Source organism: Mustela nivalis, assembly GCF_964662115.1.
Source record: "Mustela nivalis genome assembly, chromosome: 2".
NCBI lineage: Eukaryota > Metazoa > Chordata > Mammalia > Carnivora > Mustelidae > Mustela > Mustela nivalis.
This window is the reverse complement of record NC_139021.1, coordinates 101,870,719-101,896,615: the sequence shown is the minus strand read 5'-3', so window position 1 is coordinate 101,896,615 and position 25,897 is coordinate 101,870,719. Positions and strand designations below refer to the sequence as shown.

The window sequence follows — 25,897 nt, the reverse complement described above, 5'->3', positions numbered from 1 at the left end:
AAAGTTTGCAACAATAGTGCAAATAACCTTTTATTCTCCAAATTACTAAGAGCACGTTGTCGACATGCTCCAAATACTTTAGTAACAAGCATATATAATCACATTTCAAACATCAAAATCAGGAAACTAACACTAACACCTACCACCTAATCCTCAGACACCATTCATTTTTCACCCATTCTCCGTATCATTCCCTTTACAGCCAAATGATTTAATCCAGGATTACACGTTGTGATTTCATCTCTCTTCAGCTTTCAACCTGGAACACTTTCTCAGTTTTCTTGACTTGCATGAACTTGATATGTTTGGAGATTACAAGCCACTATTTTAAAGAGTGCACTTCACTGTGAGTTTGTTTGATGGACCCTCCTGCTTAGACTCAGGTTAGACACTTTTGGCTGAATTCTCATTGTCTCCTATTAGATGGCACATAAATTCAATACTACTGAGTGACATCAAACATCAGTATTATTCATGTTAATTTCAATCACTTGACTAGGTTGGGCCCGCCGCCTTTTTCTACTGTAACCACACTTAGGCTTTACCGGCTGTCATGCTGGCCAACAGTATTCACTTGAGGGCTGCAAGGATGGAGGGGGGCAAAGAGACATGCTTCTTCCCCTTGGTCTCCTTTGGGCTTCCTATCAGCATCCTGAGCCATCAGCACCTTAGAAATACTGTATCGTGCCAGTCAGGCACAGGGTCTTCTGAGAGCAGCAGCTAAATTCAGTTTGTGGTTTTGGTAACACGTGGATACTGGCGTCATCATGCCCCATCAGAGAAACCAGTGCCAGGCAGCCAGCACTCTCTCCTCAGCTAGTATGGGCCCTAATCCCGTGAGGCCCCTGCTCTGGGCTTGGACACCCACATCAGTGGAACAGGTTCCTTTCAGAGGCCTGCACTTCAGCTCTGAGGGATCCTCCCGTTCCCTCCATTTGACCAGTCTAGAGCTGGTAGCTGCTGCCTGCAGTTGCTACTTTAGTGGTACACTTGACTTTTATTCTTCCCTTTCAGATTCCTGCCATCTTCATGATACTCAGTGTTCCTTTTACCCTTTCAGATCCCTAGTTAACAACTGTACATCAAGTTAACAATGCTCTCTATCATATTGTTTTTGTTCAAATCACTGCTATGGTTTCTGTCTTTTGACAACCCCGATATGTCTCACTGGAACTGAATCTCAGGAAGAGGAGAACTTTTGTTTTATTTACTGCTGTACAATGCCCTCTACTTAGTGACTAATAAATACTGATTGAATCAACAAACGTTTGTATTTACAGTCACTAAAACCTTCTCACTGTGGGTTGAGGATTCAGCTCTACTCTGTATGAAATACTCAATGTCCAAAATAGTATTGTTCATAATTGTGAAAAATTAGAAACAAGAGGCCTTTCAACAGAATTAACTAATTTTAATAGAACAGAATATAAGATGCTATAAAGTAGCAAGAGCTACATATATAAACATGGATGTAACCCAAAACCATTTTGCCGTGGGTTTTTTTTTAAGATTTTATTTATTTATTTGACAGACAGATCACAAGTAGGTAGAGAGGCAGGCAGAGAGGAGAAAGCAGGCTCCCTGCGGAGCAGAGAGCCCAATGCGGGGCTCGATCCCAGGACCCTGGGATCATGACCTAAGCAGAAGGCAGAGGCTTTAACCCACTGAGCCACCCAGGCACCCCCATTTTGCTGGTTTTAATAAAGGAACAGTGCTCAGGATAAGGCACAAAGCGTGACATGACAAAATGTTACTAGAACCACTGAAATTCACAATTTTATACAGAGCAGCAAAAAGCAGAGAGTGAAGAACAGTGAAATCATCAGTGTGGGGTAGTAGGGTGGTGTCCCATGGTTGGCCCATCCACATTGTGTACCACCAGTAGAATAATGGGGACAGGAATACAGGGCCTAGAAATGTAACAGCCACACCAAAGGATACATCTGTATACAATAAAAATGTGGTTCCAAATCGGTGAAATAGGGGTGAATGAATCAAAAGGTGAAAGATCTACTGGCTATTCATTTGGAAAAAAACAAAGTTGGGGTTTTTAGTTTACACCATATTTAATCAACAAGAGAAAGAGATCAGTAGATTATTCCATTTACCTTAAACACATTTGTTTCGTATGTTTTAAGGACAAACCTGACAAAACAGAAGGTTTTTTTCTTTTTTTAAGATTTTATTTATTTATTTGTCAGAGAGAGAGAATGAGAGCAAGCACAGGCAGACAGAATGGCAGGCAGGGTCAGAGGGAGAAGCAGGCTCCCTGCCGAGCAAGGAGCCCGATGTGGGACTCGATCATGACCTGAGCCGAAGGCAGCTGCTTAACCAACTGAGCCACCCAGGCATCCCCAGAAGGTTTTAATAAGAGTCTTCTCATACCAACTCAGGAAGCAGAAACACATTTCATACTGCAGGATGACAGACCATTTTATTTCTAAAGTTCAAGTTTCAAACATAAATGCCTTTAGCTCTAATAACAGAAAACTCTGACCCTAACCATTCAGTATCTGTGAGGTAGATAATATTATCTCCATTTTGTAGATGAGGAAATTGAGGCAGAGATTAAATCACTACATAGGTCACTCAAATAGTAAGGGACACACAGAACGGCTTGTCTGAAAAGACCACATAACTGTAGGAGGAAACGTGTCATTCTATCACACTAAATACAAATGCAGACAGTTCTTTGCTCACATAAAATCTGAACCTCACTCTTAAAACTTATATAAGTATTTTTGGACATAACACAAATATAAAGTGGGGAAAATTTCTTCAGTGGGCACTGCTTTCAATCTGTACAGTATAATAAGTACCTAACGTTCAAGACCAATGTTGAAAATTTCAGGTGTGTATTTTAAATTTGTACTGAATCACTGTATACATCAAGTAAATCTTGATTTTATCAGTCATTATTTGACTTATTTTCTAAAAGAACGGTTTGTTAACAATGCCTGTACTGATTTACATGTGCCACCAGAAAGCAGAAAACATACATGACATGTAGTATTTCACGCATTCAATGTTTCTTTTAAAAATAAATATTGTGGTAAAAGTATGTGATGGGACAATACCAGTTGGTGTCAGAAAACACAGTGTATGTCACAAAAATTACTTAGGTAGGAGTGCATTGTTCCTACTATAACTATTTGGGAACCTATAACAAAAATCAAACATACAGAATGTAGGCATTGAAGGTCACACTCATATGTTTAAGCCTGATTAAGCTCAGAGGCTTATTATTCACCTAAACACATAATGCTGTTACTTTATTCACAGAGACACTTAGTGCTGTTACTTTGTTTATATATATTATTCACACATATACTTAGTGCTATTACTTTATTCATATATACACTTAGTGCCGATGTTTACATATGCTATTTTAGTCACATACACAGTACTGTTACTTTGATGTCTCAACCCACTTGTGCAGTCTCAAAGCCACATGTTGACCATTGTGGTCAAATAAATATCCCACGGTAGATTATTAATAAGATTATTTAGTATTGCATCCAAATTGGATGTATTAGAGTATTGCTCTACTTCTAAGTAGATTGTAATACTTCTAAGCAATTAGCAGTATTGCTTCTAGAATAAGATTATTTCTAGACAAGGATGTTTTCCTCACTTCCTAAACTGACAATTTTCCTTGGTTACGCATTCTCTGATAAATAAATTTTGAAGTGTTTTTCAAGTTATTAGCTTCTATTCTCAATTATATGATGGCCAATCAGAAGCAGATTGTGAAAATTCTGCTACATTCATTTCATTTTAGGGTGTCTCAATTTGTAAACTTCTGATTTACAAAATGCTTGACTTTTTCATCAAAGTTTATTAAGATGCATAATACTGAGATATTTCCCCCCTAATGAATTCTCTGACAGAGTGTTTCTCATGCCTTCATTAGATTCACAGGGTATATGAAGTAAGGGATGGCTAGGATATACTATGACAACAAAAAGCCCTAAATGTGTAAGGTCTGAACAAATCTGAAATTTCTGGTTCATGAGAAGACTTACAAGGGATGTTAGAGAAGGCAGAACTCTGCCCAGGACACTGGTTTCTTCAAACCTGTGAATCTATAATCTCTAATGATTAGCTCCCAAGTACCCTGAGGATGATCCCCATACCCTTTGATACGGAAAGAAAAATGGAAGTAGGAAAAATTTCAAGCAAGGTCCTTTATAGGCTTGGAATTTATGGCAGAGGTCACATGGCCTCATGTGAATGGAGAGCCAGAAAATCTTGACTAGTAGGTAACCACAAAGAAAAATGGGTATGAGGAAAAACCCAGCAAGTTTTTGCTACAGAGTTTCTACCCTAGGTGAATTCCTTGATGATTAGTAAGGGCTGATTTCCGGCCAAAAGTTTTTCCACATTCACAGCATTTATAAGGTTTCTCTCCTGAGTGAATTCTCAGATGGGTAGTGAGGGTAGATTTATGACGAAAACTCTTCCCACACTCGTTACATTCAAAGGGTTTTTCTCCTGTGTGAGTTCTCTGATGATTAATAAGAGTCGACTTTGTAAGAAAAGATTTCTCACATTCATGACACTGAAAGGGCTTCTCTCCTGTGTGAATTCTCTGATGTACATTAATGGCTGACAGATGACGGTAAGTTTTACCACATACATTACATCGAAAGGGTCTATCTCCTGTGTGAGTTCTCTGATGTTGAGTGAGGGCTGACTTCTGGCAGAAGGTTCTCCTACATTCATTACATTCATAGGGCTTTTCCCCTGTGTGAGTTCTCTCATGTCGAGTGAGGGATGATTTCTCATAAAAGGATTTCCCACATTCATTACATTTATAAGGTTTCTCTCCTGTGTGAATTCTCTGATGTGCATTAACATCTGACTGCCGATAAAAAGTTTTACCACACTCATTACATTGAAAGGGCTTCTCTCCTGTGTGAGTTCTCTGATGAACATTAACTTCTGACTGCCGATAGAAAGTTTTACCACATTCATTACATCGAAAGCGTTTCTCTCCTGTGTGAGTTCTCTGATGCACATTAACGTCTGACTGACGATAGAAAGTTTTACCACATTCATTACATTGAAAGGGTTTCTGTCCTGTGTGAATCCTCTGATGTGCATTAACATCTGACTGACGATAGAAAGTTTTACCACATTCCTTACATTGAAAGCGTCTCTCTCCTGTGTGAGTTCTCTGATGAACATTAACATCCGACTGCCGATGGAAAGATTTACCACATTCATTACACCGAAAGGGTTTTTCTCCTGTGTGAGTTCTTTGATGTGCATGAACGTCTGATTGCCAATAAAAAGTCTTACCACATTCATTACATTGAAAGCGTTTCTCTCCTGTGTGAATTCTCTGATGTGCATTAACATCTGCCTGCCGATAGAAAGTTTTACCACATTTGCTACACTGAAAGGGTTTCTCTCCTGTATGAATTCTCTGATGTAGCTTAATGTCTGACTGCCAATGGAAAATCTTGCCACATTCATTACATTGGAAGCGTTTCTCTCCTGTGTAAATTCTCTGATGTACCTTAATGTCTGACTGGCGATGGAAGGTCTTACTGCATTCATTATGTTGGAAGTGCTTCTCTCCTGTATGAGTTCTCTGATGTTGAGTGAAGGCTGACTTCTTGCAGAAAGTTTTTCCACAATCATTGCATTCATGGGGTTTCCTCCCTGTGTATGTTTCCTCATGTGAAGTAAGAGATGAATTCTTGCAAAAGGACTTCCCACATTCACTACATTTATAAAGTTTCTCCCCTATATGTGCTAACTGATGGTCTGTGAGGGGTGACTTAGGACTCGTTTTCCCACATGAATTAAATTCATGGGGTTTCTCTCCCATATGTGTTTTCTGATGGACTGTGAGGTTTGACTTGTAGTTGAATGTTTTCCCACATTCACTACATTTGAATAGACCCTCACATCTCTTTTTTTTCTGAACTTGAGTAACATGTGACATCCTGCTGAAATTATTTTCAATTTGATTGCCTTTGCATTGTTTCATTTCAAAGGAAACTCCATGACATTCCAAGAGAGATGACCTCTCACAGGTTCCTCCATGTCCATTATATTCACAGAGTTTCTCTCCTGTGTCAATTTGCCTGTGTGGAATTATTGTGGTCTTTTTTCCTAAGGATTTTCCATCATCATATTTTAAAGTCTTCTCTGAAGACTGTGTATTTATATGCTGAATAATACCATTCTTATGACCAAGGGCTTTCTCATATTGATTATTTTCATGAGAACTCTCTTGAGTATGAGGTTTTTCCTGCTTTATATCAAGTAACTGCTCATACACATTTAACATGTGAGGCCTTCTCCTTGAAGAATATCTATTACTACCAATTGATACTAAAATATTTTTCAAATTCATTCCATGTAAGTCATGTTTACAGGGCATTTTTCTTGAAGGAATAAAATCTGTACTTTTATTAGATGATTTCCTTAAAGCATAAACTTTCTCTAAGGTCACTTTTTTGTTGTTGAATAAAACTTGCGGCAAGTATTTGTCTTTGTTTTTCTGGATTCTCTCTGCTACGTAATAATCTCTGCTGTCTTCTAGAAATGAAAATATTGAACAAACCATAAGAATTTTACAGTTCGAATGGAACTGGATTAACATACAAATGTACTTTTATATATTTGACTTTGGTTTCAGTAGTGTCTCAGGATCAAAGTGCCTCTTTCCCCACCTAGTTTGAGAAAATATGTGGAAAAAGGAAGAAAAGCTATTAACATGCAGACATATAATTATTCAGCACTTTACAAGTAAGACATTCAAAATGGACAAAAATGTAGATTTTTAAAAAGATTTTATTTATTTATTTATTTATTTGACAGACGGAGATCACAAGTGGGCAGAGAGGCAGGAAGAGAGAAAGAGAGAGGAGGAAGCAGGCTCCCCACTGACCAGAGCCTGATGTAGGGCTCGATCCCAGGACCCTGGGATCATGACCTGAGCCAATGTCCCAAAATGAAATACAAAATAATGACAAAAGAAGTAATAGATTCAATGATACATAGATTCAATATATCTCCCTATTTTGGCTTTGATATGCTCATATTGCTCTACTGTAGCCACTCAACACGTGAACCTATGTTCATTTATTTTTCCTTAAAATAGCATTGCCTATGCCAAAATACTAATATTTAACTTTCCTTTAACTTTCACATCTCACACTTGCACATTTCGGGTTTCTGTTTATTATCAAAACTTAAGGATCATATGTTTCCAAACAAATCTCAGGAAATGAGTAACATTTATATTGATTTACCATTTAAAAAATAATGTCCACGTTTGCTACCCACTGCGAAAAATTATATCCCAATCTAAAAAACCACTGGCCTGACCCAAGTACCACATGATGACTGTTACAAGTCATCATTCTAGCAAACAAAATTTATACCAACTAAATCCACAGCACATCTTTAAGCTGCCATCCTACAACTCCTCAATCAACATCCTCTCTGCCAGTTTAGTCAGTTCTTTGTCTTATTAAATTATTCATTCTTGACTCTAAGGTCAAAGTATGTTCTTTCACTCAGAGCCACAGCTAGGGTATAGGCTAACTACTATCTAGGAAAATGACATAATAATACCATTATTCCAACCCTTCAAGAATGCCTTTTCAAATCTTCATACTTGTAAAACTTTCAAACTTATATTCGTTCTAAATCTTAAAGCAGTTCCAATGTAAATGAGCTCTTTCTAACACAGTCATAAATAGCACTGCTTTGTAATATACTGTATTTCTTGAATATACACATATTTAACGTTCTAAAATCTAAAATCACCCAATATAATATACACATATTTAACTTTCTAAAATGCCTCTTATAATTGATCACAGATCTGTACTCAGCAGGTCACACTTTAATAAGTAAGATATTTTTTACTTAGTGGTTCATCACATAATGATCTAGTTACAATCTATGGCTTCTTAGAGTTGAGAGAATGACAATTTTTTCTTAATTAAATGATGAATTTAAAGTGTTTCATGCAATTTTATTCTCATTCTTCAGTCCAAAGGATGGCAAACTTTTCCTTAAAAGGCAAAACAGTACACCTTCTAGGTCTTGCAGGTCATACCCGTCTATCACAATATCAAACTCTGCGATTAGAGCATGAAACTGGCAAAAAAGCCCATATGTAAATGAAGGAGTATGGTTGTGTTGCAAAACCATTTTATTTACATGTGGTAGGTCTGCAGACCATACTTTATAATCACTGCTCATAACAGGTGTTGTTAAGTCTGATTTTTTTAAAAATCTGAGTAATTTGAAATCAATAGACTTCAATCAGCTGTGTGTATCAGCATTACCTAGAAAGATTTTTCAAACACAAATCTTTAGACACTATGCCATCTTATACCTGATGAATCAGGAACTATAGGTTCAGGTAAGTAATCAGAGATCCTTCACAATGTTTTCAGAATATGAAATTTTTCCTTTCCTTGATCATGTTAATCAAATGTTCATTTCAGATTATATGCCAAAGTAAGAAAGAATAACACGATTGCCGTTCTCTTTGTTAGATCATACCTCAGGTATTATCAGGTAACGGATCATTTACTTTTGTTTCTTCTGAAAGACCCACTACATGCTGAGCATTGAGAGAAAGAAGACATTACACTGGCTCAAACATTCAAAGTCTCTTCCTTCTTGGAAGCAGGTACACTGAACTTTTACTGTAACAACATTCAATATAATAAGAGGAAAAATAGAGTTTTACTTATACACTAAACAATGTTCTGAGTAATTTTCATTTGTTAATGCATTTAGTATCTAGTCAAGGAAAGCACATAATGAAGAAAGGTGTGATATGGCAAAGCACACAGGATGCCTAAGTGACATTTAATGCGAGTGGATCAAATGATGTTTAGCATGAGTATAAGCAACCTAAAAATAAAACTGGAGCAGCCAAATAAGGTCAGAATATAGTCGTCAATAAAAGGTACATTAATTTAAATTTCATGAAATAAACAGGAGCACAGATTTATTTTGTCACGCTACTGAAAAAAATAGATGTTCTAGGCAAACAAAAGCACAAAAACACCACCGTCAACAACAAAAGAATTCTAATCAACTACGATTAGGAATGGTACAAAATAAAAGTATGAGGGAATATAGTTCTTACTGATACTGACATAAAGCAAGAACATGAAAACTATCAGAAATTTACAAAGAAAAAATAATCAAAAATAAAAAAAATATAAAAGAACAAGTTTCTCATGTATGTTTATTTATTTATTTATTTTAACCAACCTCTACTTTTATCAGACTATAACTAGGGAATGTTTTATTTCCTACTTCCTAGGATTTACCGAGGGTTTCCTTTTAGCATCATATACTTCCACTTGTTTGCAAATGTTTTTTAAACACTAAAACAGGTCTTTTCCCCATTTTCTTAAGGTACCCACAGAAGTACGACTGTAAAATTAAGGTTGTAATTTTGTTACATTAATCTGGTAAATATGAATTTGTAATCTTATTAATTTATAGGTAATTTTAAAAAATAGTACCAAGTACTACAATACAACATGTAAAACTGAAAACAGTGTTTCTTCCCTTCTCCTCAAGAACCAAATTTTAGTAGATTTTCTCACTTTTCTTAGTTTTACCTTTGTGCTATTAAATGCAATAAAGCCAGTATTACTTGCTTATCTGCATAAATGATATCCTTGGACCCCTAGCTTTGAATAATCAGAAAACCAGTTTACATTCCTCTGTAGCATTACCCTTTTCTTTTCCAATTTTAGCACATATATATATATGTATATATATTATATATAATACATATTTTACATTTCTCTACTTCTAAAGTAGGTGCCACTAGGAAGAGATTCTTAGAAAACATTTTAAATAATGTCTAACTCCTAAACTGACTGCCTAGATTATAATTTCCCCTCGCTTCCTCACTAACCTTTCCGTTACTCACTAACTCACCTGGGTAGTTCTGGTATAGAAATTCTTCCTCTAATATCCATGGCTCCTTTCCTTCTTCCAACTTGAAGATCACATCTGGCTTTTTAATGGGATACCCTGTAAAAGGAAAAATGACACAGAATTTGGACATGGGCTACAGCAATTCTTCTTCTTCTTCTTCTTCTTCTTTTTAATAGCAATTCTTTTTTTTTTTTTTTTTTTTTTTTTAAAGATTTTATTTATTTATTTATTTGACAGAGATCACAAGTAGGCAGAGAGGCAGGCAGAGAGAGAGAGAGGAGGAAGCAGGCTCCCTGCTGAGCAGAGAGCCTGATGCGGGGCTCGATCCCAGGACCACAGGATCATGACCTGAGCTGAAGGCAGCGGCTTTAACCCACTGAGCCACCCAGGCGCCCCTTTAATAGCAATTCTAAAGGAGAGAAAAGACAGACTTTCTGGAGCTGCACGTTGATGAGGCTTATTTAAACATTTATGGGATGTGAGCATACAAAAATTCTTCCTTGTGCTCAAAAGAGATTAACAACCGCAGATCCTGAAGCAAAAGTCTCAACCACATAAACTATAAAAGACCAAACATTTTGGTATCTAAGAAATGAAGTGCATGTTATACAAAATTTGACATGAAAACTGCTTACCCACTGAGACAAAGTTGTGGTAGTTCTCCAGCATCACATCCCTGTACAGGGTCCTCTGAGCAGGGTCCAGGTGCTGCCACTCTTCCTGGGAGAAGTCCACAGTCACATCTCCAAATGACAGTGACCCCTGGAAGAGCACATTTCTGTTCAGTCTGAAGTTATCAGAATTGGGGTAGCACAGGAAAGAAATATGGAAACAAATTCTTCCCAGGTTCACTGTTGAGAACTGATGTTAAAATATGCCTACTGCATACATTACCTTGTATTAGATTTTGTAGAAGTAAAAAAGAAAAGCAAAGTAAATGTAAAAATTATGCTTATTTTAGTTTATTAATGCTCTAAGCCTTGAAATGTGGATATTAACAAGAATAAAACACTGTTCTTATTCTCTAGAAAGTTAAATACTACACAAAAACAACACACTGCAAAACTAAAAATAAGGTATTACTAGAACATACTAGCATACATAAAAAAGCAAAGGAAAGAAAATGTAAAATGTGTATTAGAGTCAGAAAAGAAAAAAAGGAACTATTTTGTATCACAACTTGTGCTTAATTAAAGAGTTAAAGCTGTAGGGCCTGAAATGTGATGGATAAATGTTCTTTATGACTATGAGGCAACACAACATAAACTGAAGGCATTAAAAACACGTGGGTTGACTTTGCTTCTGCTCCAGGATGCATAAAGCAAGGAAGAAAATCACTTTTTCTCCTACAATGAAAATTAGTCAGACTAATTTCAAATTCACAATTTTTTTCCCTTACAGGGGAGGCATGATTACAAAGCACCCACGTACCCCAAATCTAGGAAGACACAATACACACAGGAAGAGAGAAAATGTCTATTTTTGCCTACCTGAGTTAGACCACAGGTAAGAAGTCAACCAGAATAGAGGGAAATTTAATTAATGAAAACAGAGTGTGAGCTGACACAACGAGAAACCCCTTCGGACCACAGACATGGAGGAGACTTACACCTTTTTACAAGCATTTTTTTTTCTTTTCTTTCTTTTTTAAGGTTTACTGATTTATTTTAGAGAGGAGAGGAGGGGGAGAATGAGTCTCAAGCACATTCTACACTGAGCAGAGCTCCTTGCAGGGCCCAATGTCCTGAACCTGAGATTAAGACCTGAGCCAAAACCAAGAGTAGGATGCTCAACTGACCATGCTACCCAGATGCCCATTTACAGGCTTTTTCTCTGTGAACCCCACTGGGCACCTACTCTATTCCTGGGGAAGAGCAGGGTTATGCACTGAGTCAACAACTACAGCTTGATGGGTGGTGGGGGCCAAGAGAATCAAGAAGGCCACATCCCCATGACCCAAGGACACAGGGACGACTTAACACTAAGGCCATATTGGAGTAAGAGAACATATTCTGCCCATAACTTCTTACCACCAAGCTAACAAGCTTGGAATAACAAAAGGACTAATATAATATTGCTGACAGAAAGACAAGAGATAAATAAAAGCATGTAAAGAGACCCTCTCTGAGATATACACAAGGAGAACCCTTAAAACTCAAATGAACAGAGAGCTCTGGTAAATGAACCTGTATCCTACACAAAAGGTAACTCTTTAGAAAGTGAAAGCCTATTCTACCCTGAGAGTAGTAACAGAAAATTCTCAAATTCTGCCCAACTCCTAACTAGTTAAACTTGAACCTGCGAACTAAAGGCCTCATAGGGAATTGCCATTTCTAGCAATAAAATCTAGTTATCCCAGTTTAGAGTCTGACCCAAGACATATACACTTCAACAAATAATCACAAAGCATATGAAAAGGAAAGAAACTAATAAAATACTACAAAGATATAAAGTAACCATCAGAAATAGATATTATGTAATATGTTGAAACTATCTAACAGGATTTTAAGTAATTATAACTTTATGTTAAAGACTCTAATGTATGTTTAAACTCAAAAAGTATAGGACATGCAAAATCAAATGGATAATTTCAGCAGAGAGAACCAAATGGAAATCTAGAAATGGGAATACAGTAAGAGATGAAAAACAACCACAATGGGGCAAAACTAGAAATCAATCACAAGAAAATAACTAAAAGAAATACAAATATGTGCCAATCTAAATCTAAACATGTTCCTCAAAAATGAATGCGTCAATGAAGAAATCAAAGAGAAAATCAAGAAATATCTGGAGAGGGCGCCTGGGTGGCTCAGTGGGTTAAGCCGCTGCCTTCGGCTCAGGTCATGATCTCAGGGTCCTGGGATCGAGTCCCGTATCGGGCTCTCTGCTCAGCAGGGAACCTGCTTCCCTCTCTCTCTCTCTCTCTCTCTCTCTGCCTGCCTCTCCATCTACTTGTGATTTCTCTCTGTCAAATAAATAAATAAAATCTTAAAAAAAAAAAAAAAGAAATATCTGGAGAGAAGTGAAAAGAAAATGAAAACACAACAGTCTTAGAGATGGAACAAGAGCAGTACTAAAGGAAATTTACAGTGCTCAAGACCTACATCAAAAACAAGAAATAACTCAAATACATGATCTAACCTTACACCAAAAGGAACTAGAAAAACAAAAAACAAAACCCAAAGTTAGCACAAAGAAATAAATAATAGAGATTCCTGGGTGGTTGAGTCAGTTAAGCTTCTGAGTCTTGATTGCAGCTCAGGTAGTGAAACCTGTGTTGCGTTCTGCATTCAGCAAGAAGTCTACTTCAGATTCTCTCTCTCTGTGTCCCTCTGCACCTCCCTCCCCCTTTGCACTCTCTCTAAAATAAATAAATAAATAAATCTAAAAAGAAAGAGAGAAGGAAATACTAGAGATCAGAAAGAAATGAAACAGAGATGACGAAAGAACAAAGAAAAGATCAATGAGGCTATTGATAAAAGATCAATGAGGCTATGTATAACCACATACATAGGTCAATGGAACAGAACTGTGAGCCCAGAAAAAAAATACATATACACATAAAGAGAAGGAGAGAGAACAACAATTATTCAATGACAATGGAGGCAAGAATATACAATGGAGAAAAAAGACATTCTCTTCAATAAATGGTGCTGGGAAAACTGGACAGCTACATGCATAAGCATGAAATTGGGCCACTTTCTTACACTACAGACAAAAATAATCTCAAAATAGATTTAAGACCTAATGGAAAATTTGAAACCATAAAACTCTGAAAAGAAAATACAGGTATAGTAATCTCTTGGATATCAACCTCTATAATACTTTCCTGAATCAGTCTCCTGGTACAAGGGAAACAAAGGCAAAAACAAACAGGAATATATCAAACTGAAAAGCTTCCACACAATGAATGAAACCATCAACAAGATGAAAAGGAAACCTAATGAATGGGAGAAAATATCTGCAATGACATGTCTGAGAAGGGGTTAATATCCAAAATATATAAAGCATTCATTCACACAAACATTAAAAAAAAAAACCCAAACCCAAATAACCCAATTAAAAAGTGGGCAGAATGGTGGAAAAGTAGGTGTTGCTCCCACTAAGATAAACAGTATGGACGGTCCCCCCAAAATTAGTATATTAATATGAACCAGTAATTCCACTACTGGGTATTCATACAAAGAAAACAAAAATACTAATTCAAAGATACATGCATCCCTATATTTATTTACAATAGCCCAGATATGGTAGCAGCGGTAGTGTCCACTGATAGACTAATGGATAAAGATAGAGATTAATGGATAAAAATGGATAAGGTTGAATGGAATATTATTCAGCCATGAAAAAGAACTGGAGCTTGCCATTTGTGACATGGATGAACCTAGAGGGTATTATGTTAAGTGAAACCAGACAAAGACAAATCCATATAATTTCATTTATGCTTCACTTACATTTAGAATCTGAAAAATAAAACAAATGAGCGAACAACAGCAATAGAGAAACAGACTCGGGGCGCCTGGGTGGCTCAGTGGGTTAAAGCCTCTGCCTTCGGCTCAGGTCATGATCCCAGTGTCCTGGGTTTGAGCCCCACATCGGGCTCTCTGCTCGTTGGGGAGCCTGCTTCCCCCCCACTCTCTCTATCTGCCTCTCTGCCTACTTGTGATCCCTGTCTGTCAAATAAATAAATAAAATCTTAAAAAAAAAAAAAAGAGAAACAGACTCATAACAAGAGAGAGAAACAGACCCATAAACACAGAACTAACTGGTGGTTGCAAAGAGTACAGGGGAGGGGAAGTGGGAGAGATTAATGAAGCAGATTAAGAAGTACAAACTTCCCAACTGTAACATAAATAAGTCATGAGGATGAAAAGTACAGCCTAAGAAATATACTCAAAAATACTGTAATTTACGGGGCGCCTGGGTGGCTCAGTGGGTTAAGCCGCTGCCTTCGGCTCAGGTCATGATCTCAGGGTCCTGGGATCAAGTCCCGCATCGGGCTCTCTGCTGAGCAGGGAGCCTGCTTCCTCCTCTCTATCTCTGCCTGCCTCTCTGCCTACTTGTAATCTCTGTCAAATAAATAAATTAAAAAATCTTTAAAAAAAAAATACTGTAATTTACTTACAATGATGAGCATTTCATGTTATATAATAGTTCACTCTGTTTTTCATCTAAAACTAATTTAATGTCAACAATACTATATTAAAAGTTAAAAAGATTTCAAAACTAAAAAATAAAAATAAAAACACCCCCCTACAAATAAAATAACTTCAACCAAGAATTATTTATTGAAAACATCTTCAAAAATGAACAGGGGCATGTTGGTGGCTCAGTCAGTTAAGCATCTGCTTTCGGCTCAGGTCATGATCTCGAGGTCCTGGGATCAAGCTCCATGCCCCGCTCCCTACTCAGCAGGGAGCCTGCTTCTCCCACTCCCTCTGCCCTTCCCCTTCCTTGTACTCTCACTCTCACTCTCAAATAAAATCTTAAAAAAAAAAAAAAAGAATAATGCATTCCCAGAAAAACAAAAATTTAAGCAATTCTTTATCAGCAGAACTACTCTGCAAGAAATAATAAAGGAATATGGTGCCAATGAAACTTGAATCTACACATAAAAATGAAGAGTAATAGAAATAGAATAAAAAAGGAAAATTTAAGTTAATTCCTCCCATCCGAATTTTGAAGTGTTCTAAAGCAAAGGTTAGAAATTTTTTTCTGTAATGAACTAGATAGTAAACACTGTATTGTGAAGGTAGCCCCAGACAATACATAGAAGAAAGCATGAGGCTGTGTTCCCAGGAAACTTAATTTGTAAAAGCAGATAGGGAGCTGAATTTCACCCATGGGCTTCAGGTTGCCAATAATTATTCTAAAAGATAAGTGTCTAAAGCATAAATAGTAGTACTGTATTATGTGTATATAGCGCATGTTAACGTAAAATGTATGGTGCAAGAACACAAAGGACAGGAAAGAAGAATTGGGAATATACTGCTATAAGTTTATTATACTATAACATCATGTGGTTTAATATTTGAAGGGAGGCTCTGATTAATTAAAAATAGCTATTATAAGCCTTTCACTAACTATTTTAAAAGTAAAAAGGAAGGTAAAAATAATAAGTCAAGGAATGCCTAGGCGGCTCAGGTGATTAAGCGTCTGTCTTCAGCTCAGGTTTAGGTCATGATCCCAGAGTCCTGGGATCAAGCCCCACATAGGGCTCTCTGCTCATCAGGGAGCCTGCTTCTCCCTCTGCCTGCTGTTCCCCATGCCTGTATGCGTGCACTCTCTGTCAAATAAATAAAATCTTCAAATCAAATAAGACAATAGCAATGATAAAATGGAGTAACAGAAAACAAATTCAAAAGAAAAAAGATAGGAAGAATAGAACAAACAGAGAAATAGCTAGCAAAATGGAATATTTTAATCGCCATATCAATAACCAATTTTTTTTTAAAAGATTATTTATTTATTTATTTATTTGACAGAGAGAGAGATCACAAGTAGGCAGAGAGGCAGGCAGAGAGAGAGAGGAGGAAGCAGGCTCCCTGCTGAGCAGAGAGCCTGATGCGGGGCTCGATCCCAGGACCCTGGGATCATGACCTGAGCCGAAGGCAGAGGCTTAACCCACTGAGCCACCCAGGCGCCCCTCAATAACCAATTTTTAAATACAGTGTTCTAATCAAACCAGACAGATCATCAGAGGGGGTTAAAAAACAGAACCAATTATATACTGCCTATAAGGAATTCACTTTAATTATAAAAATATATAAGTTAAAAGAAAAAGGATAAGGAAATATAACACAAACAATAATCCAAAGAAAGCTGGAGTTGCAGCATTAATATCAGACAAAACAGACTATGTATTAGGAGATATTATTAAAGATAAATAGGTACATTCAATTCACATTACATTAATGACAAATGATCAATTTTCCAAGATAAAATTAAATGTACATGTACCTAACAAAGCAGCTTCAAAATATAAGAGGTAAAAACTGATAGGACTGAAAGGGAAAACAGACAAAAATTAATACAGTTGGATGGGACACCTGGGTGGCTCAGTGAGTTAAGCCTCTGCCTTCAGCTCAGGTCATGATCTCAGGGTCCTGGGATCAAGCCCAGCATCAGGTTCTCTACTTAGCAGGGAGCCTGCTTCCCCCCCACCCCCACTCTCTGCCTGCCTCTTTGCCTACCTGTAATCTCTGTCTGTCAAATAAATAAATAAAATCTTTAAAAAAAATTAATACAGTTGGACACTTCAATATTTCTCAGTAATCAATAGAAGATAACTGAAAAGAATATAGAAGTCCTAAACAAACCATCCCTGAACTAAACCTAAGTAACATCTGTAGAACATGCCACCTCACAATTTCAGGAAAATCTTTCTGTCTCATTAAGAATCATTATCATTTGGGGAGCCTGGGAGGCTCAGGTGTCAAGCATCTGCCTTCAGTTCAGGTCATGATCCCAGAGTCCTGGGATTGAGTCCCATGTTGGGCTACCTACTCAGCAGGAAGCCTGCTTCTCCCTCTCCCACTCCCCTGCTTATGTTCCCTCTCTCACTGTGTCTCTGTCAAGTAAATAAATAAAATCTTTAAAAAAAATCATTATGGGTTATTCTCACTTTCATTGCACTTTGTGTAATAATGTTTGCTATCGCTATCAGATACAAATGTATAGCTCAGCACTGACAACTTCAACATTAAGTACTTGAAGGTCATCACCACAACAGCCCCTCAGCCCTGCTGCTAGCCTGCTACTCCATATTTCTCCCAAAGTTGACATTTATCTATTTCCACATTTACATTTTAAAGGTTATATCTTATTCATAAGAGCTAATATAAAACAAAGTAGGAATTAAAAAACCACTCACCTGGGGTTTGTTCATTTTCTGCTTTTCTTAAAGAAGCATGAAGATGTGTGAAGATACAACTGAGAAATAATAGAACAGAGATGAGTCATAAATGATCCTGCCTCCCCTCCAGCTCCTTGCCTACAGATACTCTTCATACCAGTAGGTAAAATGTCCTGTTCGTCCCTAAAAAGAGAGGGAATGGACACATAGACGTAATACCAATTGACTCAAATACTTATGAGCAGCCTCTCAAAAAAAAAAAAAAAAAAAAAACCCACAACCAAAAAACCACCCCCGAAAAAAATAAAAAGCTACCCCCAACCCCCCCTCAAACCCTCAACTTTTAGTTGCCAATTTCAGATGCATAAATACTCTTGCCATGACCAATTCCATACAACCAACATAACATCCCCGAGCACAGCTGGGAAGAAGTGTGCAATAGCATACCATTATATAGGTATACTGAGAGATAAAGAGTCTCAAGAACACAGAATCCAGTGAAAAGAAGGAAATTACTTAGGAAGTCATGAGTTTTGAGTATGATCATAGCCACAAGGAACTTAAGCAAACAGCTACTAAATGTAATGCAGTATCCTAGAAAGGAACCCAGAACAGAAAAAAGAACATTACAGAAAAACTGAGGAAATAGGAAAACGTATGCACTATACTGGTTCATTAATTGGGACAAACATACCATACTACTTTTAAATGTTAAAAATAGAGGAATTAAATTAATGTAGCATCTAGGGAGTTGTCACTGGGTGAACTGGTTAGGGTTAGGGTTAGAGAAGACCCTGGGCTGGGGGGCTTCAACCACGCCCATCCCAAAGATGTCCTCAAAGGTTCCTGGTCTCAGCCACGAAGAAGAACTCAAGGCCAGACACAACAGAGAGGGGAAGTTTATTATTTTAAAGTGAAACTACATTCTCAAGATTTGAGAACAAGAGAGAGCGAGCGTGCTCAGTAAGTGTGGGTGTTGGGAGTCTGGGTTTCTCTTTTATGAATGACAGTTGTTAACTAGGGAGTAGAATATTCATTAGGTGGGGTGGGGATTTCTTAGAAGCAAGGTTTTCCCCTCCTTATTTGGTCAGGAGTCTCCTGTCATGGCACCCACCTTCACGGACCTATCTTGATTGAATCCAGCTTTCTTGTAGCTTTGTTTTGGAGTGATTCCAGCTCAGGCCCCCAACTTTCCCCATAGCTGTTTATGACTTCTTTGTGGATGGCCTCCCAACTTCCTGTTAGAACCCGGCTAATTGCCTCTAACAGAATCTCTGCATTATACTGATCTTAAGTCTATAAATCTAGAAACTGTTCTAAAACAATTTACTTAAATTCATCAAAGGAAAATCTAAAGAATATCCACTTAATACAAAAGAAGGCAGTAAAGGGACAGACAAAAGAACAAAAAAGACATGAAATACACAAGGAAAAGTATAGCAAAATGGTGGGCATAAATATAACCAAGTCAGTAATAACATTAAATATAAAGAGTTAAACATGGCAGTTAGGGGTCTGATGTGGTGGTGAATCCAACTAGATCCCAAAACCTGACCTCCACAGCCTGCTTGTACCCACCTCTGTCACATTTGTCCTTCAGCTCTTCTTTCTGGCTTATCTCTTAACTTAGACAAACTGAAACTGAAGCCACCCTTCAGGCCACCGCCCTGATGAAACCTCCAGCCAGCCCAGACCACCCAGACCAGTTGGAGCTTAACCTCCTACTCTCACCTGTGCAGATGCACCATGGAGCAACGTCTGGAATAACCAACAGCCACTCTACCTCATTGTAATACTAAAATCTCTGCCCAAAAAGGAGCACCAGTCTCACTTATTAATATACACTCTATGTAGGGGCGCCTGGGTGGCTCAGTGGGTTAAGCCACTGCCTTCAGCTCAGGTCATGATCTAGGGGTCCTGGGATCGAGTCCCGCATCGGGCTCTCTGCTCAGCAGGGAGCCTGCTTCCTCCTCTCTCTCTGCCTCTCGGCCTGCTTGTGATCTCTCTCTGTCAAATAAATAAATAAAATCTTTAAAAAAAAAATACACTCTATGTATAAGCAAGTTTCCTTACGACATAAGCTTAACCTCATGCTCACCTCTACATATAATGACAAGGTTTCCCTATCTAAATATTCATACTAACCCTAAACAAAAGAACCATCCACCCTTGATAGGAGAGTCAGAGCTTTGGAAGTTTCCCACAATCCCCTTACTTCCTTCAAATAAATTTGACTTTGTGCAACAACCCTACCTGACGTAGTGAGCAATTTGCTCACAGATTTGGCAACCCACTTGGAACTGTTCTCCCTCTGAGGTTCTGCCCTGGTTTTCAAAGGACAGAGCATTGAGAACCGACAGTCCTTTGGGCTAACCCATTCAATTAGCCAGGACTGGGGGATGGAATTCTTGGGGGGGGGGCTCTCCTTTCTTGGGGCTTGTTTTGCTGGACAGGTGTTGCGGCTCCCTTAAAGAGATTGTGGCACTCCAAGCCTCTTGCTGAGAATCTCTCCACAGAACTAAATGGTACCAATCCTATGGCACTACTCTCTAAGAGTATTTTCTTTGAGTTGTCTCACAAAGCCTGGTAGGTCGACAGTCAGTTAAGAACAGGGCCTCTCTGATCAACACTGCAGGGGATTAAATGCTCTTTACAGACATCCCTGGTGGCAAAGGATAACACAAGCTGGCCATTCAGAGGCTGACTGCTTTAGCCTGACAGATGGGAAGTGGCCCAAACGAGACTAGTCTGGGATCAGCAAGGGTGAAGGATATCTCCATCTTATCTGTTTGACCTGTTAACATTTGATGGGGACATCTGACACTGTTCCTGGTTTGTTTTTCCTCTTAAAAAGAGAGGTGTGCTTTGAGTTACTGAATCTAAACCAGATTCTCCCTGAGCCATTCCCCAAGTAAATCCTTTAAGACTAGGTGGACGTTGAGGGGCTGGAAGAGGGGCAGCCTATGCACCACGCCACTGCTCCTCAAGGCACAGCTACCCAGACCCACCTGGATTACCTTAGCATTAACCCACTCTCCTTTTGGGCTTGGTTTTAAGTCAAACGAGTCTCATACGTATTGTGGGTAAGGCTGTACTGCACCTGTGTCACCAATAACACTGAAAGTTACCTTGAGAGAGGGTGAGAGGAGACCTTAAGAAGGAATTCCAGATTATGGGAGGGACAATTCCACCCTGAAGGAAAGCCTCCATTGGGCTGTAGCCTCCAGAAATGGAAAGTATTTGACTACCTTCCTTTAATCCTAAAACAGATGACTTTCCTCCTTAACACAGGGTGGCCACAATAATAGACTCTAGAGGATGAAGAGAAGTGGCCAGAAAATGGGACTTTAAATTTTACTATGACACTACAGTTGAGCTTATTTTGTGAAAGAGAAAGAAAAATGGAAAGAGATTCCATATGGTCAGTGCTTTATGGCATTATATCAAAATGAGGGGTTGCAAAGGAAGTTTAAGATTTGTGAAATGAAGGTAGAACTGAAAACCCTAAAAATGCGTCCTGTACTCTTGGGGTCAGGTAATCTTTGTCTCCATCTCCATCTCCTCCACCTCCTCCAAACCACTGGATTGTAATAAGCCTCTGCCTTATTTCTCTATTTGGGCCTCAGCTATCCCAGCTTCATGAATACCAGGCTCTAATCCTTTGCAAACACTCCCAAAGCCTTCTCAGATGTCTCCAGCACCCTTTTATCCTCCCTTGTCAGATAGCACTACCAGATTAGGGACCTATTTTAAGCCAAGGATGGGAATGTTGCCATTGAGATGGGTGTCTCATTAATGTGCATGTCCCATTTTTTATCTCAGACCTGTATAACTGTAAGACACACACTAAAGGGTTATTATGGGCTGACCTGATTGATTTATACATTTAATAGAGGATACCTTTTCTACTTACAACCCGTCTGGGAAGATATGCAAGCTTTGCTCACCATTCTCTTAATGGCAGAAGAAAAGCTTACTGTGTTAGCAGAGGCCAGACAGGAAGCTGATAAAAAAAATTCAGCCAGGATCAAGTTCTCAGAGACCAAATGAGGAGGCAGTGCTAAGAACTGACCCTGAGGGGGATCCCAACTCCCACAACAAGAGAGAACATTTTGGCCATTATTGAGGGCTTCTTTTAAAAACTATGAAGGAGGTAAGTAGATCTCCTGGTCCAAATTATGGGACATTCAACAAAGGACAGATGAGAATCCATAAGCCTTTTTGCAAAGGCTATAAAATTGCCTAAGACGAAATACAAACTGGGACCCTGAGGTTCAGGGTAGTTGAATGGCCCTTAATAACCTATTTCATATCTCAAACTGTTCCGGACAGCCAAAGGAAACTCCAAAATTGGCATAAGTGTGGATACTAACCCTGCTCAGCTTCTAGAACTAGCTTTCAAGGTGTTCCATAACTGGATGTGATGCAGGATGTAAAAGAAGACCAGAAGATGAGAAGGCAAGTGGCTCTTTCAGTGGGAGCTCTCCAGCCTACGTGAAGTAACCTGGGAGAGGAAAAGATGATACCCATGAGTGAGTGCCCCAAGCCCCCTCTATGGGACCAAGAGACCACCAACAAAGTTGGGGTCCAATCAATGTGCACATTGTAACCAGGAAGAGCACTGGAAACAGGACTGCCCAAACCACTCCCGAACAGAAAGAAGGGCAAAGCGCAATCATTTCGGCTGTCGCTCACTGAAGATGAGATATGATAGGGCCACAAGGCTCCCCAACTGGTCTTGGACCATTAGATTCTCATCTCCCACAAGAAGCCCTGAGTAACCTGGGCAGTGGGAGGGAAGTTGTTTGAGTTTTAACTTGATACTGGAGTTACTTTCTCTGTACTCAACACCCAGAAGGGTAGCCTTTCTAACAAAAATTGTAATATGAAAGGAATCTCAGGAAAAAAAGACATGAAAAGGTTTCTGGATCCTTTGACTTGTGAAATAGGATCAAAGCTCTTAAAACACTCTTTCTGATATGTGCCAGAATGTCTCATATTCTTTTAGGATGAGATACTTTAGACAAATTGGGGTCCACAGTAAGTTCAGAATAGGACAAATTAGAAATTCAAGTTCCTAGGTACCAAGGAACTGAACTCATGTCATTATCACAACATATCCTAGTATTTAAAAGAGAAAATTCCCCCCAAAATATCATAAGGCAAGTCAACCCGAAAGTCCGGGTGTGAGGGCAGGTGGGGGCATGCCATTAACAACACATTTGTAAAAGTGAAATCGAAACAGACTGCTAGCCCCAGATGCTAAACAAAGGATCCACCCAGTAATTAACAGGCTCTTAAAATGGGGTTTGATTAGGTCATGTAGATCTCATATAACACCCCAATTTTACCTATTAAAAAGCTGGGAAGTGAGGAATACAGATTTGTTCAAGGCCTCAGAGCTATTAATGAAGCTGCTTGAAACATTCAATCTGTAATACCCAATCCCTTTACTCTACTGACCAACTTACTTAGTAAATATTACATTGTGTAAGAGCAAAAGAATACCTTTTTCTGCATCCCACTAGATCCTGAATTCCAAGTACTATCTGCTTGAGCGAGAAGATCCTCTCTCCCACCAAACACAACAGTACTGCTGGACTGTTTTACCTCAGAGTTTCAAAAAACTCCCCCATCATCTCTGGGGAAATTCTGCGATGAGATTTAAGAGAATTAAGTTTAGAAAAATAGCACTATATTATGGTATGTAGATGGTACTTTGATAGCTACTCCCACCCACGAGGTTTCTGACCAAAATACCTTATCCATGTTAAATTTCCTGGCAGACAGGATATATAAAGTCTCAAGGAAAAGGCCTAATTTCTAAGGAAACTGTACAGTACTTGGGGTTTATTATTTTTTTCCAAGATTTTATCTATTTAATTTCAAAGGAAGAGAGAACGCACAAGTGAAGAGGAGGAGGGGCAGAGGGAAAGGGAGAGAATCTCAAGCAGACTTTTGATAAGCATGAGCCTAACAGGAGGCTTGCTCCCACAACCCTAAGATCATGACCTGAGAGGCAATCAAAAGCCCACCTCTTAAGTGACTGAGCCACCCACGTGCCCCTGGGTTTATTATTTCAAGAGGACAGTGAAGTCTCCCTCAAGAGAAAAATGGTAGGGGCGCCTGGGTGGCTCAGTGGGTTAAGCCACTGCCTTCAGCTCAGGTCATGATCTAGGGGTCCTGGGATCGAGTCCCGCATCGGGCTCTCTGCTCAGCAGGGAGCCTGCTTCCTCCTCTTTGCCTGCCTCTCTGCCTGCTTGTGATCTCTCTGTCAAATAAATAAAATCTTAAAAAAAAAAAGAAAGAAAGAAAGAAAAATGGTAATACAGGGGCTAGTTAGCTCCACCAAAAACCCATACTCGGTCTTCCCGTTGGATAAAAAAAGCCTCAGAACTAATTCTGGCTGGTGTTGGATTGGCTGTTGGGAGTAGATGCCTCTTGGGGAAGTTCTATAGGTTATAAAGTCACTGCAAGGAAATTAACTTATGTCATAGGAACCTTAGCTAAAAACACAAGATATGCCCTTGAAAACTTAGTAATGTCCCTAAATTCTTTAGCCAACATAGCGCTAGACGATGACTAATCCTACAGTACTTATTGGCAGAAGGAGGAGGAACTCATTCTGTACCTGGATTAATACTTCAAGTGAAGTGGAAATAGATATTTTAAAAATCTTCAAGCAGACAGCCTGGCTACATACTTTCAACCAAAAAGGAAAATTCCCCTGATGAGGACTGCAGGCTATTAAAACAGTGTTACCCAATACTCCATGGTTTCTCCCTTTCCTGAGACCATTAATAATCCTACTGCTCCCAGACTGCCATTTAGACTTTGCATCATTGACAGATAAAATTCTCTACGAATGCCCGGGGGCCAAGAATTACAGCTGGTAGTAACACAAAGATAGGAGCAACTTAGGGTTAAAGGGTTAAACCTGGTGACCCACAGACACATCAAAACCTGAGGGAAAATTCTGCTCTGCTAACAATTTCAATGACCACCCTCATGCCCAGCAGGAAGCAACTATAGAAGATGGACCTTTGCCCTGTGCCCCTGAAGAATGGGCAGCAGAATAAAACTAGAGGATGGATTTGTCACCTGCTAGACCCCAAGACCTGACTTTTACTGCCCACCTGCTTGTACTCAATGCCTGCTGCCCCACATTGTTTCTTAACCTCTTCTTTCCAGCTTCTCCCTCAAATCAGGCAAATGGAAACTGAAATCACCCCTCAAGCAACAGCTACTGCCAGGACCAGGTCTAGCTCATCCAGACCAGTCTGAGCTTAACTTAACCCTGACTCTCACCTGCGCAGGTAGGACCATGGAGTGACCTCTAGAATGACCACTTTTACCTCATCACAATACTAAAATCTCTGCTCAAAGAGCACATGCACCACTAATATAACATAGAATCTAATTTATTTATAGTATAAATACTATGTACATAGTATTTATGTACTGGCATGTTTCCTTAAGAAACAACTTTATGCCTGCTCTACATACGATGACAAGGATCCCCTCTCTAAATATTCAGTCCCTCTCTAAATAAAAGGAACCTCATTCCCTCTCTAAATAAAAGGAACCCATCCACCATCTCACGGAGTTATGGTTTTGTTAAGTTATTCCTCATGATCTCCTTATTTGCTGCAAATTTTCCTTTGCATAACAACTGCATAGTTTCTACCTGTGACTCGCCATGTAGCTAACTCAGGTTAGTTCAGTTACAGCGACACCGCAACAGGAAAATAAAGAACTGCCATGGTATGCCCTGCAGTTCTAGGTTCTACCCCTTTCTGGGACTGTCTCCATTCTGGAACTCTGGAGCTCTGAGATCCAGCGTCTCTAGGGCTCTCTTCAGGATGAGAATTCTGTTTCTGGTGTTGCAGTTCCTTAACCCGACAGGGGCCCATCGGTTCCTTGGAAATCAGGATGTAGGATTAGAGGATAGGGGCGCTTGGGTGGCTCAGTTCGTTAAGCATCTGACTTCAGCTCAGGTCATGATGTCAGTCCTGGAATCCAGCCCCTCGTCAGGCTCCCCACTCTGCGGGGAATGCGCTTCTCCCACCGCCCCTTTCCCGGCTCCGGCTCTAATAAAGC

General features: G+C 39.0%; 1 protein-coding gene across 24 annotated transcripts in view; it reads right to left on the bottom strand.

Moving 5' to 3' along the window:
• LOC309859721 (zinc finger protein 37A-like) overlaps nucleotides 1-25,897 on the bottom strand; it is a 33,514-nt gene that overhangs the window by 4,653 nt on the left and 2,964 nt on the right. For 4 of the 24 annotated variants that reach the window (XM_082720785.1, XM_082720781.1, XM_082720780.1 and 1 more), the window contains exons 2-5: nucleotides 17,816-17,874; nucleotides 10,578-10,704; nucleotides 9,943-10,038; nucleotides 2,413-6,555 (exon numbers count right to left, since the gene is read on the bottom strand). In XM_082720785.1, the coding sequence (XP_082576911.1) occupies nucleotides 4,322-6,555; nucleotides 9,943-10,038; nucleotides 10,578-10,704; nucleotides 17,816-17,830 (2,472 nt within the window). In that variant the 5' untranslated portion in view covers nucleotides 17,831-17,874 and the 3' untranslated portion in view covers nucleotides 2,413-4,321. Of the gene's footprint in view, nucleotides 1-2,412; nucleotides 6,690-9,942; nucleotides 10,039-10,577; nucleotides 10,705-17,815; nucleotides 17,949-18,911 lie in introns of those variants that run through there. The other 20 variants (XR_014308861.1, XM_082720794.1, XR_014308862.1 and 17 more) reach the window with 16 other exon arrangements.